Source organism: Schistocerca gregaria, chromosome 8 (assembly GCF_023897955.1).
Source record: "Schistocerca gregaria isolate iqSchGreg1 chromosome 8, iqSchGreg1.2, whole genome shotgun sequence".
NCBI classification, from domain to species: domain Eukaryota; kingdom Metazoa; phylum Arthropoda; class Insecta; order Orthoptera; family Acrididae; genus Schistocerca; species Schistocerca gregaria.
Genome location: NC_064927.1, coordinates 55,934,974 through 55,955,424, shown reverse-complemented (window position 1 = coordinate 55,955,424; position 20,451 = coordinate 55,934,974). Strand labels below are relative to the sequence as shown.

Below are 20,451 nucleotides of genomic sequence, written 5' to 3'. Positions count from 1 at the left end.
GGAAACATAGTGTGAGCACACAAGGGAGTGAATAGGACAAAGGGAGTTTGGATCACTCCAGGAGGTGTGCTCAGGCAGCCAATGTGGTTAAGGTGATTGCTTGCAACAAACGGGTAATTCAGATTTGAGTTCCGTCCGTAGCAAAGTTTCATTTTTTTCTTGAATATTCTACAACTGATGCAGAACTATAATCACAACTGGCGAGTTCATTCTTAACTGAATACAGCTGTTGATTGTCAACACAATCTCACACATTGCATTCTCCCCCAACTGCCTACCCTCACTTCTTGGTGGTGCATGTAAACTAAAAGGCTTGTAATACATACTGGAGTTGCAGCTGAGTACAGAGAGACAGTAATTACAGCTTGACTGGTTACAGTTGTCAAGAATTAAGATGTTAGAATAGTCAAAATAACTTATCTACATTTAAAAACTGAAAGAGGATACCTGTGTGATGTCTGTGGTGTCATATTTCAATGAGATTCAGTCCCATCATTTTTTGAAGAAGTTAAAACCATAATGAAGCTATCCAACACAGGCTTTCACGGCCACTATTTGCAATATTGCTGTAATTTCAGTTTTGGCCTTATGCCCACAAATCAAATATAAGTGATACGATCAAATAAATAATTCAGGGGGGGAAAAAAAACAGATTTTTTTTCCAACCAAAGTGGCAGATTTTAATTTGGCACTCCAAGATAATATTAAAAGGTCACTGCATAATGTTATTAAAAAATGAACAGAAGTTATTAAGTTTAACACAGATTTACTATTGCTACAAACTATTTACTGTACAATTCATTAGTGTCAAGCTACAAAGTAAACTTTAAATTCTTAAACTATGTCTATGACTAAAAACAAATCTCTTTTTCTTAAGAATAATGTGTACAAAATCTTGTCTACAGAAATATGACGCTAAAACTAGAACTTAAATATTAACTAATGAGGTAAAGATGAGTAAAAATCTTTGTTTATGGAGAATATCAGCCTTTAGTCATGATATTCTGGGAACACATCCAATTATTAGCATCTTCTGTTGTGCTATTACATGGAACTTATACTTGCAGCTATGTACATACATTCTACAAAAAGAATTATGAAATTATTCAAACAACATCTGCCCTAAAATATCTGACTCTTAAAAAAGAATCTGATAATCTGCATATGTATTAGTCCGATTCAGATGAATCACTATCAGCTAGCACTTGGAGGCGCTTCCTTACATCTGAAGATGTCTGCGGAGTTTCATTAGGAAGCTCTTGTGAAATAGACGTTCTTTGCCTTGAACGCCGAGTTCTGCCTTCTGTTGAATGAAAAAAAAAAGTCTAGTTTTATAATGGAGAAACAAGACAGAGACAGAGAGAGAGAGAGAGAGAGAGAGAGAGAGAGAGAGAGAGAGAGAGAGAGATGATTAGTTTAGACATCAAGATGATGTAACAAGTGCAAAGCTTATCCAAAAGGGTTCTATCAAACATGACAAACAACTAAAGTCTTCATTCATGAATGGTATGCTGTACCATATTAACAATAATTATTTTTACAATAAACCTTTATGCAATTTTGTCAATGAGCAAGAAAGATGTTAGCTTGTTTCATTTCTTCTGAACTGCCAGCGTTACACAGCAAGTCAAAGTTCAAAAGCTTAGCCCAACCCTAAAGCAGATGGATGCATGAAGCATATGGCAAGGGGGCCAGACACAAGCCAGGCCACCTGTAAATGTTTGGTTGCCGTGGTAACTGTTACATCACTACTGGAAACAGGACAGGGGGGTGCAGGCTGCTTTGGCCATGCTGCCGTGTTCCTTCATGCAATGGAAGGCCAGTCATCATACAAGTACGGATGTAATACTTTTGAGTGAGGACATCATTACTTGCTTGTAGAAGCTTTTGTTTTCAAAGAGATGTGAAACTGAACAACATGAAATTTTGATGGATGAATGAACATCAAACACTGGCATTATACCTTTTTCCGAAAGACAAGAGCAAAACATGTGCATTCCAAACTTCATGGTATAAACAGTGCAAGTGGTGGTATTCTAGCCCTACAGAAGGAAAATTCTTCTGCTAGTCAGGTTTGCTCCTAAGCACAAGAGAAACTATAGTCTGCTGATGGTTTTGGTTATGTGAAGAATCTGCAGTGAGGTTTAGCACAGAATGCATCTTCTGAAGATCATCTAAGTAGAGACAGTTGTAGAAGTAGAAGTAGTAGTAGTAGTAGTAGTAGTAGTAGTAGTATGGTATTCTGCCTTACGGTATGGATTAAGCCTCTTTCACTTTTGTCTGTCCATAGCAAGTCTTTTCATTTCTGAATATTTGTCTTCTTTGATATTGTCCAGCATTTGGTATCTTCTTTTTCCTCTTCCCCTTTTTCCCTCCATCATTCCTTCCTTCAATAAACAGTCCTTCCTCAAACAATGTCCAATCCAGTTCCATTTTCTCTTTGTGGTGACTTTCAGCATGTTTCTTTCTTCTCCGACTCTTCTTAATACTTCTTCATACCTTACTTGGTCTTTCCATTTCACTTTTTCCACTTTTCTCAATACCCGCATCTCTAGTGCCTCCAATCTTCTTTCATCTTCCTTCCTCAATCTCCAGGTCTCCGCACCATACAGTGCAATATTTGGCAAGTCTTTTCCTCAGATCATTGTTTAGTGGTCCGCAAAGTAATTTCTGTTGAGCAATACATATTATCCATTATTACACTTCCCAAGCAACTGAATTTATTCACTTGCTTTATTTTCTCTCCCCCCTATTTTCATACAGCATTTTCTCCCCTTTCCTCCAATTACCATGCTTTTCGCATTCTTGTTAATCTTCATTCCATATTCTTCTAATTTTGTGTTTGGATCATCTAACATTTGTTCCATCTTTGTTGCACTCTCTGCCGTCACAACCAATCTAAGTAGATGTATTACATATAAAGAACTATACATACAAGTGTTCAGTATTTAAGAGCTATTGAATGAACATCAAAAACTAGTGAAAAATCAGACTCAACAATGAAATGAAAGGTAACAAAGAGATAATGAAAATTCTAACAGATCTCACATATGTTTTGAGTAAGCAGGAGCTAGCTTTTAGAGGTCATGATACGACAGAAGAGTCCCTGAATCATGGAAACGTTACAGCCATTTTTTAACCTGTACTGAACAGAAACAAAGATTTCAAAGTGTACCAGTATTGGAAGAAAAGGGACTATTTCTGGGATTTCCAAAAACCATACAGAATCAGAATAAACTGATTGGATGTATAAATGAGTTGATTTAGAAATACATTAACTGGATAGAATGTCGCTTTATACCTGTAGTGTGGATGAATCAACAAATGTTTTGAGCAAGTCACAGTGCTGTATTGTTGTGAGGCTGGTGGACTGCAATGGCAACATGCACGAAAATTTTATTAGTTTTCACATTAGTTGCAGCTTTATTAACTGTGCTCTATGGCGTGTTTCAGAATTATTGTGTGAACAACAAACCTACGATGGAGCTTCTGTTCTGGCAGGAAAATAAATAACCTGCAAGCTAATGTTCATGAAATTGTCTCCCAAGCTCTTTTTACTGACTGTTTTGCACATGGCTTCACTTTATTTTTGCAGCAGAGCTGTTCTTGTACAAAACCAGTAAGGATTTTTTTCTCCAAGCTTCCGGATATTCCTGCTTTCTTCCACAAGGCTTCCAAATGCACAGCTATTCTGAATAGTATTGTTGCTGAACACAATCTTTCCAAAAGTGAAAGGAACTGCAATGCCAGAAAATATCTGCCATTCTAAAAAAAGCATCCAGATGTAACTGATGTTTTAAATGAAATACCTGACAATATATATTCGACTGAAATTACTACAAGAGTAGCCTACGGTTTCAAAAATAGGCTCTAGACTTAGACTTTGTTTTCTTTCTGTCTATTTTTCAAAGCATATTTTTAAAGGTAGAACTGCTTTACAATATTCTTCCGAAAAGAAAAAAACAATGATGCACTCTTTTGCAACAATGCCATCTCAGGGTGCACAGCTCATGTGAAAAACCTAATAAATGGAAATAAATTGATCAACTTTTTAAGTTCCATGAAATGTTCGACTAATACGCAATCTGAAGCTTCCCTGAATAGAAATGAAATGATGAACGAATGCATTGGCAATCCATTGAAGTCAAAATACAACAGGTGTACTTCGAGTTATTGGGTAACATTGTAAGAGAATTTGAAACAAGACTGTCACATTCTGATAACTACTCTTTATTAAAACTAGGCAACATTACTACTATGTTCATCAATTACCATCAGCATTTCCCTGTAGACAGTGTGGATTAATTTTAATATTCTAGTTCCGACCCTGTTAAAAACCTGCGTGCTACTGACTTTTAGATCACTTTCTTGCAAAAAAGACACCTCACTACACTGCATTTTTCCCTTGCTCCGAGAGCAGAGGGCCTCGGGGGTTGGCCCCTCTTGTACTGGGTATGGGCACCAAGGCAAGCATGGTCCTTACTTGTTCCTCAATTGAAAAATAAGCACTGCGAATATTTGAAAGCAGACACACATGGTATGACAAGGTCGTCAAAAGATTTGGGAAGAAGTAAGAGATAGTTGAGTTAACTTCTTTTACAAGTAACAACACTCAGATGCTCAATCTACCAGTTTGTTTGTAAACAACGAATGTCATTATCATCATCATGTCCGCGGCTCGTGGTCTTGCGGTAGCGTTCTCGCTTCCCGCGCACGGGGTCTCGGGTTCGATTCCTGGCGTAGTCGGGAATTTCCTCTGCCTTGAGATGACTGGGTGTTGTGTGTCTTTCAAGTCGCTGTAGTGGCATTAAAGAACTTGTGGAGCGGCGGCCGAACCACCCTGCGAGGGGTCTCCCAGCCACCAATGCCATATGCTCATCATCATCATCATCATCATCATCATCATCATCATCATCATCATCATTATTATTATTATTATTATATTATTATTATTATTCTTTCTTTTCTCAGACGTTATGTCTGGTCAAAAATGGAAAGTGACGCGAACCTTGATCAAGCGTGACTTCCTTTTAACTGTATGGTATATGTTATATTGCATTTAGGAACTTTCGGGTAATTGAACATGTATCAATAATTACGGATTTCTGTAGTTGTATATATACGTTTGGATGTAGCTGTATTGCATTGATGTACTGGTGGATACTGTGTGGTATGACTCCTGTAGTTGATATATAATTGGTATAATGTCAACTTTATCCTGATGCCACATGTCCTTGACTTCCTCAGCCAGTTGGATGTATTTTTCACTTTTTTCTCCTGTTTTCTTTTGTATATTTGTTGTATTGGGTATGGATATTTCGATTAGTTGTGTTAATTTCTTCTTTTTATTGGTGAGTATGGTGTCAGGTTTGTTATGTGGTGTTGTTTTATCTGTTATAATGGCTCTGTTCCAGTATAATTTGTATTCATCATTCTCCAGTACATTTTGTGGTGCATATTTGTATGCGGGAATGTGTTGTTTTATAAGTTTATGTTGTAAGGCAAGCTGTTGATGTATTAGTTTTGCTACATTGTCACGTCTTCTGGGGTATTCTGTATTTGCTGGTATTGTACACCCACTTGTGATGTGATCTATTGTTTCTATTTGTTGTTTGCAAAGTCTGCATTTATCTGTTGTGGTATTGGAATCTTTAATAATATGCCTACTGTAATATTTGGTGTTTATTGTTTGATCCTGTATTGCAATCATGAATCCTTCCATCTCACTATATATATTGCCTTTTGTTAGCCATGTGTTGGATGCGTCTTGATCAATGTGTGGCTGTGTTAGGTGATACGGGTGCTTGCCATGTAGTGTTTTCTTTTTCCAATTTACTTTCTTCGTATCTGTTGATGTTATGTGATCTAAAGGATTGTAGAAGTGGTTATGAAATTGCAGTGGTGTAGCCGATGTATTTATCCGAGTGATTGCTTTGTGTATTTTGCTAGTTTCTGCTCGTTCTATAAAGAATTTTCTTAAATTGTCTACCTGTCCATAATGTAGGTTTTTTATGTCGATAAATCCCCTTCCTCCTTCCTTTCTGCTTAATGTGTGCTTAATGTGTTGCTGAATGTATGTGATGTATTCTATATTTGTGGCATTGTGATCGTGTAAGTGTATTGAGTGCTTCGAGGTCTGTGTTACTCCATTTCACTACTCCAAAGGAGTAGGTCAATATTGGTATAGCATAAGTATTTATAGCATTTGTCTTGTTTCTTGCTGTCAATTCTGTTTTCAGTATTTTTGTTAGTCTTTGTCTATATTTTTCTTTTAGTTCTTCTTTAATATTTTTTTTTTGTATTATCTATTCCTATTTTTTGTCTGTATCCTAGATATTTATAGGCATCTGTTTTTTCCATCGCTTCTATGCAGTCGCTGTGGTTATCCAATATGTAATCTTCCTGTTTAGTGTGTTTTCCCTTGACTATGCTATTTTTCTTACATTTGTCTGTTCCAAAATCCATATTTATATCATTGCTGAATACTTCTGTTATCTTTAGCAATTGGTTGAGTTGTTGATTTGTTGCTGCCAGTAGTTTTAGATCATCCATGTATAGCAAATGTGTGATATTGTGTGGATATGTTCCAGTAATATTGTATCCATAATTTGTATTATTTAGCATGTTGGATAGTGGGTTCAGAGCAACGCAGAACCAGAAAGGACTTAATGAGTCTCCTTGGTATATTCCACGCTTAATCTGTATTGGCCGTGATGTGATATTATTTGAATTTGTTTGCATATTAAGTGTGGTTTTCCAATTTTCCATTACTATGTTTAGGAACTGTATCAATTTAGGATCTACTTTGTATATTTCCAATATTTGTAGTAACCATGAGTGGGGTACACTATTACACTATCAAAAACTTTTTGGTACTCAATGTATGCGTAGTGTAGCGACCTTTGTTTAGTTTTAGCTTGATATGTCACCTCTGCATCTGTTATCAGTTGCTCTTTACATCCTCGTGCTCCTTTGCAACAGCCTTTTCATTCTTCATTTATAATTTTGTTCTGTGTTGTATGCGTAATTAATTTCTGTGTAATGACTGAAGTTAATATTTTGTATATTGTTGGTAGGCATGTTATGGGGCGATATTTAACTGGGTGTGCTGTGTCTGCTTGATCTTTAGGTTTCAGATACGTTATTCCATGCATAAGTGTATCAGGGAATGTGTATGGGTCTGCAATATAACTTAAATAATTTATATGAAAAACAAAGATTCCAAGACTTACCAAGCGGGAAAGCGCCAGTAGACAGGCACAATAAAATAACACACAAACACACACACAAAATTTCGAGCTTTCGCAACTGGCGGTTGCTTCATCAGGAAAGAGGAAAGGAGAAGGAAAGATGAAAGGATGTGGGTTTTAATGGAGAGAGTAAGAAGTCATTCCAACCCCGGAAGACTCGCGCGCGCGCGCGCGCGCGCGCGCGCGCGCGCGCGCGCGCGCGCGCGCGCGCGCGCGCGCGCGCGCACGCACACACACACACACACACACACACACACACACACACACACACACACACACACACACACACACACATCCTCTTCCGGGGTTGGAATGACTTCTTACTCTCTCCATTAAAACCCACATCCTTTCATCTTTCCTTCTCCTTCCCTCTTTGTGCCTGTCTACCGGTGCTTTCCCACTTGGTAACTCTTGGAATCTTTGTTTTTAATATATTTTTCCCATGTGGAAGTTTCTTTCTATTTTATTTACATCATTATGTTAAATAATTTAGTTAGATATGAATGTGTTGAGGTGAACTTCTTTAGCCAGAAATTTGCTATTTTATCTTTTCCAGGGGCTTTCCAATTGTGAGTAGAATTAATTGCTTGGGTGACTTCATGTTGCAAAATTATCACTTCAGACATTTGTGGTATCATTTTGTATGTATCTGTTTCTGCTTGTATCCACCGTGCATGCCTGTTATGTTGTCCCGGATTTGACCATGTGTTGCTCCAGAAATGTTGTGAGATTTTACCTAACCTTTTTCGATTTTTTTCTGACATTTCATTTCTTATAAATTGTGTTAGCTGTCCGATATCTTTTCTCGGTTTTTATATTCTGATCTTTAGCCTGTGTTGCCATGCTGGTTTTGTGGGTTTCTTCTGTGTATTGGTTGGTTCTGATCTCTGACTAGTGTGTATATTTAGTGTAGTGAGTGCTCCTATATAAACCAGTAGTTGTAACTCTTCCATAGTTGTGTTTTCACTTATTTTGTTGTGTATGATTGTGTTGATAGTTTTTATAGTTGTTTCGACTTGTGGGTTATTTGGCAGTCTATGCAAGAATGGTCTAATGTCTGTATTTGTGTCTTTGTATTCTATATATGTCAGCTGAAATTTTTCTTCTATATCTAACATGTGTGTTACTTCGGGTTCTATTTGTGCTTGTTCTGGTGGCTGTCTTAATATTTCGTTTTCCGCTGATTGTTTAATTGATGCATGTTGTTCTTTGTTTGTTTGCTCTGGGATGTTTGAGTCCATTATTGTATTTTCTTCTTCTTCTAATTGCACATTATTTTGTTCCAGTATTTGTTGTACTTGTTGTTTGATGTTTTCTAATTCTGACTGGGGTATCCTGTTATTTTTGATTATTACATGGATCTGATCAGCTAGTCGTTCTGTTAAAAATTTTAATGCTGGGTATCTGATAATAAATGTTGTGTATACTTGTCATCTGTATCCAGTTGTGTTGGTTCCCAGGTTTGTTGCTTGGTTATTACCAAGCAACAAACCTAGGAACCAACACGACTGGATACAGATCACAAGTATACAAAACAATTATTATTATTATTATTATTATTACTATTATTATTATTATTATTATTATTATTATTATTATTACTTTGACATTTAAGATTTATCTTACTGTCCACAAATTATTTTGTTTCTTGTTGCTGATGTTTAGGGCCTTGCATTGAACAGTGTCACTAAAAATCTATAATAATTCAACAGAGCCCCTGCTCATTGTTCAGATGATGACTTGCGGAAAGTCCCTATAATTGGTTAACTGTTTGCATTCAGAGAAGAGTCTGCCTGTGCCAAATAATAAATGGCTTAATATAACAATAAAAACAATCAATTTTTGAGAAAATAATTTAACTGTATGGATAACAAAATTTACTCACCAAGTGGTGGCAGAACACATTAACTATGCAGGCTTCTGGAGCCAGTGGCTCCTTATTCAGGCAGAAGTGTTGATGGGGAAGGAAGAGAGGTGGAGGAAAAAGACTGGAGAGGTTTAGGAAAAGGGGTGGGTTTGGGGAAAGTCGTCCAGAATCGCGGGTCATGGGAAACTTACCGGATGGCATGAGAAGGAAAAACTGATTGTTGGAGGCTGCATCGGATGGGATTTGAAAGCCTGAGAGCTTAAAGGTGGAAGACAGGGTAGTATGCAAGACAGAGATTACTGCTTAAACATAATGTATGAGTTAATAAGAGTGAAAAGTTAAATGCATTGTAAGTAACAGAGATGGAAGGGGGCAGAGAAAAATAAACAGGTAAGACAGTGAAGGATATAGAAAACTAAAATGGAGTGAAGCAAAGAGTAGTTACTGTGAAGAAATTCTAAGACGAAAGAAATTAACGTAAATTAAGGCCAGGACATGTTGTAGCGCTAGTTCCCACCTGTAAAGCTCTGAGAAACTGATGTTTGGGGGAAGAATCCAGATGGTGCATGTGATGACACAGGCACCAAGGTCATGATTGTCATATTGTAGAGTATGCTCTGCAACAGGATACTGCAGGTAGGCACTGTACATCTTCTGCCTATGACCATTCATCCTAATTGATAATTAGGTGGTAGTCATGCCAATGTAATATACCAAACAGCTGGTATATGATGTGTCATTTAACAGGTGGCTCTCCCTTTGACAGTACATGTTTTGCCACTTACAGCAGATTTCCTGGACCATCACACTGAATCCTGGTATTGCTGAACCCTCCAAAAAACAAGTTCGAAGCACACCACTGGTCACTCAGTATTATCCTGGCGTGGAATGTATTAATCAGCTAGTTCAACGAGGCCATGACTTCCTAAAATCACGCCATGAAATGAGATCTATTCTGTGTGAGATTCTGCACAGCACACCTAGAATAATTTTTTGTCACCCTCCCACTTCACAATATTCTTGTCAGACCCTATGCTCCTTCTGCATCAATCTCCCTACCCTACGGCTCCTACCCCTGTGACCATACCCACTGCAAGACTTGCCCTATGCACCCTCCTACCACTTTGCACTTTGCTCTTTTTCTTCGAGAGGAAAGTAAAAGTAAGATTTTCCAGTGAGAGTCTACTTCACATTACTGTGACTGCTCCAAAATAGGCATAAAACTTGTTCCAAACAAATACTGACTGTTTTTTTACATGTTTATTTGACAGATACATTTGTTTAAAATTATTTGTAATATGTCATCCAGCAATTAGAGTACGAACTCGTGTTACTGACTGAACTGGCTACACAATTTACCAATATTAATGAAAATTAAACGGATAGTTAATTTTGAGGCCAATTATGAAGGTCACTTTCTTTTATTCTTGGTTAAAACAATGGTGTAATCTTTGTCAAAAAATTTTTGCAACAGTCATAATTTTTTATTTCTTTACAAACAAATAAAACTGTGGCTGGCTTTAGTAATTGCTTCGATGGTCAAAATGAAACTATACAAGTACAGGATGTACATAAAGTCCCGGAACACTTTCAATTATTTATTGCACAAGAACCAAACATTGTACAGGTATCATACATATGTCATTTTGGAGAGAAACCCTGAGGCCGTGTCCTACGCGAGTGACAGCGAGCGACTGCTAGCGACAAGATGCAACTTCGGGCAAAAACCTTGGGTGTTCTGCGTGTGAACAACCATGTCATGCTACAAGATGGCTGCTTAGAGTCAACCAGCTGTTTCTATAAAACAGCGTCCTTAACCTGTAGAATACGGTAGCTCAAGAGTAAGGCTACAGATTAAGGTTTACTTAAGAAAATTAAGCGAAAAGAAACGCTGTGCATGAAATTTACAAAGGGAGGAATCTCCACGGAGAATTTTGTAAGTATCATCAACTGTGAAGATCACCAGACAAGTTCTCTAAATACACGCGAATGAGCAGAGGAGCATTCGACTATCTCATCAATAAATTAAATATGAATTTTTTTTACATGATCAAGAACTTTTAACAACCAATAAATGTGGAGGAATGACTATTACATAACTAACTACGTTAAATACAAACAAACACACAGATTGATACTAATGAACAATAGGTAGTTGTGGTGTAGGGATAGTGTGCAAAGTTCATAATTGTGAATGAGGAAAAGGTCCTGGGTCCAATTCCCGGCCATTCTCATATTATTACTAACTCAGTTATGATTTTTTATGTATACTGTACACACTGTATCGCTAAGTATATTTTTAAGGTTTTGCCAAAGAACTTGATCTTCACACCTATCCCAGTATATCACACACATTTAATTCCTAATATATTACAATGAACAATGAAATTTTAAAGATATTTGATGTTGTGAACGTAATTCATCAGCAGTCAGTGTTAACGCAAAGCGTTTCAAAGACTCTAAATAGTGTGTAAAAGTAAAGCTTGCAAAATTTTTGAAAAGAAAGTCAAATCTTTTGTATAATGATTTGTCTAAAAGTACGAAATAAAAAATATGAGGGAAATATTTGGTGCACCTCATTTTCTGGTCATGATTTTGAGTATCATTCAAGGGCACATAGAACGTTTCTCTGATCTACTTATTTCTTTTACACAAATCATTTCATAAAATATTTGACTGATTTCTTCCATTTTTGAATTTCAAGTTTTATTCTTACTGACTCCTTGTTTGCCTTCCTAACATACTTGATTCGAAGGAAGCCTTTTTGACATTTAAATATCACACCAAAGTATCTTTTTATGTGCGAAATAGCTAGGTCATGAACAGATGACATTTTTGACACTTCATTTACAGCAGCTTTTCGTGAAATATTTCAATTTTTCCTCAGCTTATTAATTAAGTTTTCGTTCATTACCTTGATTACTTTCAAGTAGTTAAATATTTTCATGCCAAACTAGATCTCATGCTGGTCACTTTGATAACCCATTTACCTGTTTCTCTCCCTTTGTTTGGCTATGAAAGTTTGGACAAAACCTCATGGTGTAAGTTATAGGGAGTCTTCTATTCACTCTGCTCACACATTTACAAAAACGTATCGAGTGTTACTCATATGATAAAATAGTCCTTTCTGCGGGCTGTCATTTACAAAATTCCTCGTTTCAATATCTTGAACCTTTCATGAGATACAACGATTTTTACGACCACTCGATTGCCGAAGTGCTGGAAAGGTTCGGACACACCGCGAGCGACCTGTCCGCAGATATAACAACCAATATCTCCAGAATGAAAAGAGATATCATTCTATTTCCAACTTTAAATACAATTTATGTATATTGGTTACATTTCAAGAGCAATAATGCATGTCCATAAATGAACAATACGAAAAGTCTACACAATGTGATTTCACCTCTGCAAATTCTGAAAAATTTTGTGCAGCCATGTACTCAATTTCGTGCAGCACAGTAACTTGATGAATAACAAAAATAAATTGTGACCTTTATCATTTAAGGATATCAAGCTACAGGTTGCAGAAGCAGCAAATTTTTTCTCCAAATAGTTTTCTTAAAATATGGTATTAAGTAATTTATAGCTGCCGTCGTGTCCACTCCACTGCTTTGCCAAGAAGACAGGTGGCTGTCGCTCTGTGTCGCGGGTGCTGCAGCGACAAGATTCAAACATGTTTGAATTTAAATGTCGCCAGTTGCAGAGGGAGACAGGCAGCGACACAGATGTCGCTCACGTAGGACACTTCCATAACTTCACCTATGGTTGTGTTGTTTTGTCGCCTGAAGCTGTCACACGCTATCGCTCGCTTCTGTTGCTCATGTAGGACACGGCCTGAAAGTTTTCTTTTCATGTGTAGTGCCACAGCGCAGTTTGGTAATTTGCCGATATTCAGAGCCAACCAGCAACATGGCTAGTTCAGGTGTGGAGCGAGCTTTCTGTGTGTTGGAGTTCGAAAAAAACAAGTATGCTACAGCTGTTCAACAGACGTTTAGAACCAAGTACAGTAAGAAGCCACCAACAAGGAATGCCATTTACCACTGGCACAACAAATTCATTAAGATGGGTTGCTTGTGTCTGGCGAAGAGAAGCGGACATCGCAGTATGAGTGAAGTGAATGTGGAGCGCATAACAGAGAAATTCGTGAGTCCAAAGAAATTTGTGTCATGCATCCCGTGCACTCGAAATGGCTCCAATGACAGTGTGGAAAGTCCTGTGACAGAATCTGTATATGAAACCACTCAAATTGGAGCTGGTACAGAAGCTCAATGATGGCAACAAAGACAAGCGTTTTGAGTTTTGTTTGTAATTGCAACAATAGAATGTGGATGGGGTTGGCATTGTTGATCACTTGATTTTTAGCGACGAAGCCACTTTTCACACTAAAAGGAAAGTGAACAGGCATAATTGTCGAATCTGGCATACAAAGCATCCACACAAATGCATTGAATTTGAGCGTAATTCCCCAAAGGAAATTTTTTTTATGCCTTGTCACGTCAAAAACTGTACGGGCCTTTCTCAAATGCAATTGGACTCTCCGTTCATCTTTCAGCAGGATGGGGGTCCACCCCATTTTCATCGTCAAGTTCTTGGGTACCTGAACACAGAGCGTAATTCCCCAAAGGAAATTTTTTTTATGCCTTGTCACGTCAAAAACTGTACGGGCCTTTCTCAAATGCAATTGGACTCTCCGTTCATCTTTCAGCAGGATGGGGGTCCACCCCATTTTCATCGTCAAGTTCTTGGGTACCTGAACACAGAGCTGCTGCATCGATGTATTGGCCACGCTACAGAAGGGAACAATTATTTCATGAAATGGCCTGCCCGATCACCAGATCTCGCTCTGTGTGACTTTCTCCTGTGAGGACAGATTAAAGATCTGGTGTATGTACTGCCTCTATGATGTGATGTAGCAGAGCTCCGGGAGAGAATACAGGAAGCGACGGCCACAGTCGACGATGTCATGTTGAGACGGGTATGCCCAGAATTCGATTACCATACTGACGTCTATCTGATCACTCATGGTTTGCATATCACATGTTTGTAAAAAAAAAAAAAAAAAAAAAAAAAAAAAAAAAACTTTCAGGGTTTCTCTTCAAAATGCAATATGTATAACATCTGTACAATGTTTAGTTGTTGTGCAATAAATAATTGAGAGTGTTCCTGGACATTATGTACACCTTGCATAATTATGAACGTTTTGACACAGGAAAAACATAAATAACGTAAAACAATTTCGTAAGCAATGGAATATTTCCCTTGTTCCTTGTCTGTCACTGAAGTTTTGCCTTATTCAAAAACCACTTAAAAGATTATGACACACAAAACAAAGGAACATGAAGTCACTGGGTGCCATGTCCAACAACAGTAATGCCTCATTTTTAATAAATTTGTTATAGTTAGTATCACTGCCAATATAACAGGGTTCAGGTTTTATTTATTTGCATTACCCATTCGGATCTTGATTCAGCAACTGCTTATCTGGTGACGACCATTTCTACTGTCAAAGACACAATCTGTGTGTTCCCTAATTCCCCTTTATATTTAATGTTTGCTCCCATCTACAAACACATTTGAAGGAAAGCATTAAAATAAACTTCGAAATGATATCCTACAACTGTGCTCATATGGATGGCTTATTGTTAAAGCAGGCCATCAAGATTCCTGAGATCTTCATCTTGTCCCTCTTTTTTTGGTCATCAGTCTACTGACTGGTTTGATGCGGCCTGCCACGAATTCCTCCCCTGTGCTGACCTCTTCATCTCAGAGTAGCACTTGCAACCTACGTCATCAATTATTTGCTTGACGTATTCCAATCTCTGTCTTCCTCTACAGTTTTTGCCCTCTACAGCTCCGTCTAGTACCATGGAAGTCATTCCCTCATGTCTTAGCAGATGTCCTATCATCCTGTTCCTTCTCCTTATCAGTGTTTTCCACATATTCCTTTCCTCTCCGATTCTGCGTAGAACCTCTTCATTCCTTACCTTATCAGTCCACCTAATTTTCAACATTCGTCTATAGCACCACATCTCAAATGCTTCGATTCTCTTCTGTTCCGGTTTTCCCACACTCCATGTTGCACTACCATACAATGCTGTACTCCAGACATACATCCTCAGAAATTTCTTCCTCAAATTAAGGCCGGTATTTGATATTAGTAGACTTTTCTTGGCCAGAAACGCCTTTTTCGCCATAGCGAGTCTGCTTTTGATGTCCTCCTTGCTCCGTCCGTCATTGGTTATTTTACTGCCTAGGTAGCAGAATTCCTTAACTTCATTGACTTCGTGACCATCAATCCTGATGTTAAGTTTCTCGCCTTTCTCATTTCTACTACTTCTCATTACCTTCGTCTTTCTCCGATTTACTCTCAAACCATACAGTGTACTCATTAGACTGTTCATGCCGTTCAGTAGATCATTTAATTCTTCTTCACTTTCACTCAGGATAGCAATGTCATCAGCGAATCGTATCATTGATATCCTTTCACCTTGTATTTTAATTCCACTCCTGAACCTTTCTTTTATTTCCATCATTGCTTCCTCAATGTACAGGTTGAAGAGTAGGGGCGAAAGGCTACAGCCTTGTCTTACTCCCTTCTTAATACGAGCACTTTGTTCTTGATCGTCCACTCTTATTATTCCCTCTTGGTTGTTGTACATATTGTATATGACCCGTCTCTCCCTATAGCTTACCCCTACTTTTTTCAGAATATCGAACAGCTTGCACCATTAAATATTGTCGAACACTTTTTCCAGATCAACAAATCCTATGAACGTGTCTTGATTTTTCTTCAGCCTTGATTCCATTATTAGCCGTAACGTCAGAATTGCCTCTCTCGTGCCTTTACTTTTCCTAAAGCCAAACTGATCGTCACCTAGCGCATTCTCAATTTTCTTTTCCATTCTTCTGTATATTATTCTTGTAAGCAGCTTCGATGCATGAGCTGTTAAGCTGATTGTGGGATAATTCTCGCACTTGTCAGCTCTTGCCGTCTTCGGAATTGTGTGGATGATGCTTTTCCGAAAGTCATATGGTATGTCGCCAGACTCATATATTCTACACACCAACGTGAATAGTCGTTTTGTTGCCACTTCCCCTAATGATTTTAGAAATTCTGATGGAATGTTATCTATCCCTTCTGCCTTATTTGACCGTAAGTCCTCCAAAACTCTTTTAAATTCCGATTCTAATACTAGATCCCCTATGTCTTCTAAATCAACTCCTGTTTCTTCTTCTATCACATCAGACAAATCTTCACCCTCATAGAGGCTTTCAATGTATTCTTTCCACCTATCTGCTCTCTCCTCTGTATTTAACAGTGGAATTCCCGTTGCACTCTTAATATTACCACCGTTGCTTTTAATGTCACCAAAGGTTGTTTTGACTTTCCTGTATGCTTAGTCTGTCCTTCCGACAATCATATCTTTTTCGATGTCTTCACATTTTTCCTGCAGCCATTTCGTCTTAGCTTCCCTGCACCTCCTATTTATTTCATTCCTCTGCGACTTTTATTTCTGTATTTCTGATTTTCCCGGAACATGTTTTTACTTCCTCCTTTCATCAATCAACTTAAGTATTTCTTCTGTTACCCATGGTTTCTTTGCAGCTACCTTCTTTGTACCTATGTTTTCCTTCCCAACTTCTGTGATGGCCCTTTTTAGAGATGTCCATTCCTCTTCAACTGTGTTGCCTACTGCACTATTCCTTATTGATGTATCTATAGCGTTAGAGAATTCCAAACATATCTCGTCATTCCTTAGAACTTCCGTATCCCACTTCTTAGAGTATGGTTCTTCCTGACTAATGTCTTGAACTTCAGCCTACTCTTCATCACTACTATATTGTGATCTAAGTCTATATCTGCTCCTGGGTACACCTTACAATCCAGTATCTGATTTCAGAATCTCTGTCTGACCATTATGTAATCTAATTGAAATCTTCCCGTATCTCCCGGCCTTTTCGAAGTATACCTCCTCCTCCTCTTGTGATTCTTGAACAGGGTATTCGCTATTACTAGCTGAAACTTGTTACAGAACTCAATTAGTCTTTCTCCTCTTTCATTCCTTGTCCCAAGCCCATATTCTCCTGTAACCTTTTTTTCTACTCCTTCCCCTACAACTGCATTCCAGTCGCCCATGACTATTAGATTTTCGCCCCCCTTGACATACTGCATTACCCTTTCAATATCCTCATACACTTTCTATATCTGTTCATCTTCAGCTTGCGACGTCGGCATGTATACCTGAACTATCGTTGTCGGTGTTGGTCTGCTGTCGATTCTGATTAGAACAACCCGGTCACTGAACTGTTCACAGTAACACACCTTCTGCCCTACCTTCCTATTCACAACGAATCCTACACCTGTTATACCATTTTCTGCTGCTGTTGATATTACCCGATACTCATCTGACCAGAAATCCTTGTCTTCCTTCCACTTCACTTCACTGACCCCTACTATATCTAGCTTGAGCCTTTGCATTTCCCTTTTCAGATTTTCTAGTTTCCCTACCACGTTCAAGCTTCTGACATTCCACGCCCCGACTCATAGAATATTATCCTTTCGTTGATTATTAATCTTTTTCTCATGGTAACCTCCCCCTAGGCAGTCCCCTCCCGGAGATCCGAATGGGGGACTATTCCGTAATCTTTTGCCAATGGAGAGATCATCATGACACTTCTTCAACTACAGGCCACATGTCCTGTGGATACCCGTTGCGTGTCTTTAATGCAGTGGTTTCTATTGCCTTCTGCATTCTCATGTCGTTGATCATTGCTGATTCTTCCGCCTTCAGGGGCAATTTCCCACCCCTAGGACAAGAGAGTGCCCTGAACCTCTATCTGCTCCTCTGCCCTCTTTGACAAGGCTGTTGGCAGAATGAGGCTGACTTCTTATGCCGGAAGTCTTTGGCCGCCAATGCTGATTATTTATCAAAATTTTGGCAGCCGTGGTCTAGGGGTAGCGTCTTTGATGCATAATCAAAACGTCTGCGGTCCCGGGTTCGATCCCCGCCACTGCCTGCCCCTTTATAAATTATTTCATTCCCACATGATGCTCAGAATTCGACTTTATGCTAGAGCATTTATTTACCTCTTGTCTAGCTTCTACATGCTCGCAAAGTGTGTCTATGTGAAAAGTACATGTACCATCATTCAACACAATGACTGAGAAGTGATTGTGTTTCAGAGCTCACTCAAGGCATTTACTAGATATGTAACAATGGTAAAAATAATTATGTACAACAAAAAAGTTGTGGTGAGGGTAGTTAATATAAATAGGAAAATAAAAGGAAGATAATGTACAACAGCATTGAAAACACAAAAACGTGAAATTATATGGTTAACTGATGTGGATTGTTCAAACTGCACTCCTCAACTAAACAAGTGTTTCAATAGATTGCCTACTCCTTCCAGACAAATAATGAATTCCAAGCAGAAGCAATGTGCTGTCTTCAGTTATTACGTAAATGGTGAAGGAAGGTGGTGGTCTCAAGTCGTGCGACAATTTGGCACGAGAAAATGTGCGGAGATAATATTAATTCCATGTGGCTCACCAGCATGGTGCAAGTCTCTTAATTACATGCAACTTCAGTGACCAGCACATTCCTAACCTACCCCAGTAATCTTACATTTTAACGTGGAGTATGAACCAAGTAGCATTCCTCACAATCTCCACATTGTTGTAATGTGAAGGATACACTAAGTTATAGTCAGACTAAGTCTGTGGTAGAACTGGGATTCAATCCTGCGACAGAGGTTACATTATTGACTCTAAACAGATAAAGAAAGAGCCTTTTAAAAGGGAAAGACAGATCACTGACAAATAGAGCCGTGGAGGTTATCATCTATGAACAATGAAACTGAATTTTAACGTGCTTGGGTTGATCCATGCAACAAAGACTGAGCTTGCTGTACAACTGAGCTGCAATAATGTCATACAAATGGTGACAATCTCAAAGCAACAGAAAATACGAGCGGAATGCATACATCAACCACAGATACCAAATTTGAGTGAGAGAAGATTTCAGTCTGCAGTGGAATATGCACTGTTATAAAATTTTGAGGCAGATTAAAACTGTGTGCCAGACTTAGACTCGAAACTGGGACCTCACCCTTTGTGGGCAATGCCCTTACTGACTGACTTAGCCAGGTATGAATAATAAACAATCCTCAGAGCTTCACTTCTCATGAGCGTGTGTCATTTATTGTGCCCAATTGTTCATTATGTAGGAGATTTGCCGAGAAACAGGTGATTCTGCATTTCAGTCCTGGCCTGGCATCCAGTTTTAATCTGCCAGTACGTTCCTTCCCGACTCTCTTGTACATGATCCAGCCATAAACAAAAGGCAGTGTACTCAGACACCTCAGGAGCTTATAGAAGACCACACAAGAATCTTAAAGTAATCCAAATTCACTCTTTACAACACAAATGTGCACACTTCTTTGGTAACAAACTGTATGAGTAATAAAAAGGGCTGGTCTGTGGTCTTCCAGCCATGGTAGAGCCTAGACTTGCAACCTCTGACATATACCAATGTGTGGAGCCTTTGAGGACAATGATCTGATCACACACAGCATTGAAATGGTCCCATTACACAGACTATGATTTTGTAACATCAAACAAAATATAGTTATTACTACTTCAGACTGCAAATTTTTAAGTACCACAGTAGGCAACACTTGCAAGTTGTTAGTGATGGAAGTAAGAGTTGTGTAGTTGGCCCCAGTCAGTTTGTGTATTAAAACAGATGGTAGATTGCAGATGTGTTTGTTTTCAAAAGTGGTTTGTTCCTATAATGCCTACATTAACTAGAAGACTGTGTAAAAACTCACTGAATATGTTTTGTTATACTTGTAGTTGTTTCATACTGAAAACAAATTAGGCCAATAATAAAACGAATGCTGAAGGATATTCCACAAAGCAAAGAATGAAACTGTCTACCCTAATATGTCATCTGCCATTAGATCAGTCTCTCACAGAGAGGCTTTAACAATACCAACACCTACATTAGAATGGGAAGATATTGTACTCCAAGGATGTAGTAACGGCAGTGATTCAACTGAGGATGTGTCTTGTAACTTCAATCTTGCTTACCATCCTGGAAACTCTAAGGAACACCACTAAAACGAGCAACATGAACTTCATGACTTACTTAGTTCTCTTTAAGCAACAAGTTGAACTTCTTGATTCAGTTTTTAATATAGAGCAGTTCAAATCACAAAAAGTTTTTATTTCTAGTTCCACTTACCAGTTCTGGTCTATAAAACCATCATCAACACAGAGCATGGAGCCAATGTGAAGAACTGACTAGTGCCTATCATAAAATGCACTCA

General features: G+C 38.3%; 1 protein-coding gene across 6 annotated transcripts in view; it reads right to left on the bottom strand.

The window, feature by feature from the left end:
* Window positions 1-746: 746 nt before the first annotated feature.
* The window catches only part of LOC126284650 (uncharacterized), a 73,246-nt gene continuing 53,541 nt past the window's right edge, over window positions 747-20,451 (bottom strand). For all 6 annotated transcript variants that reach the window (XM_049983738.1, XM_049983739.1, XM_049983741.1 and 3 more), the window contains exon 5: window positions 747-1,303. In XM_049983738.1, coding sequence (XP_049839695.1) covers window positions 1,170-1,303 — 134 coding nt within the window. In that variant the 3' untranslated portion in view covers window positions 747-1,169. The remainder of the gene's footprint in view (window positions 1,304-20,451) is intronic.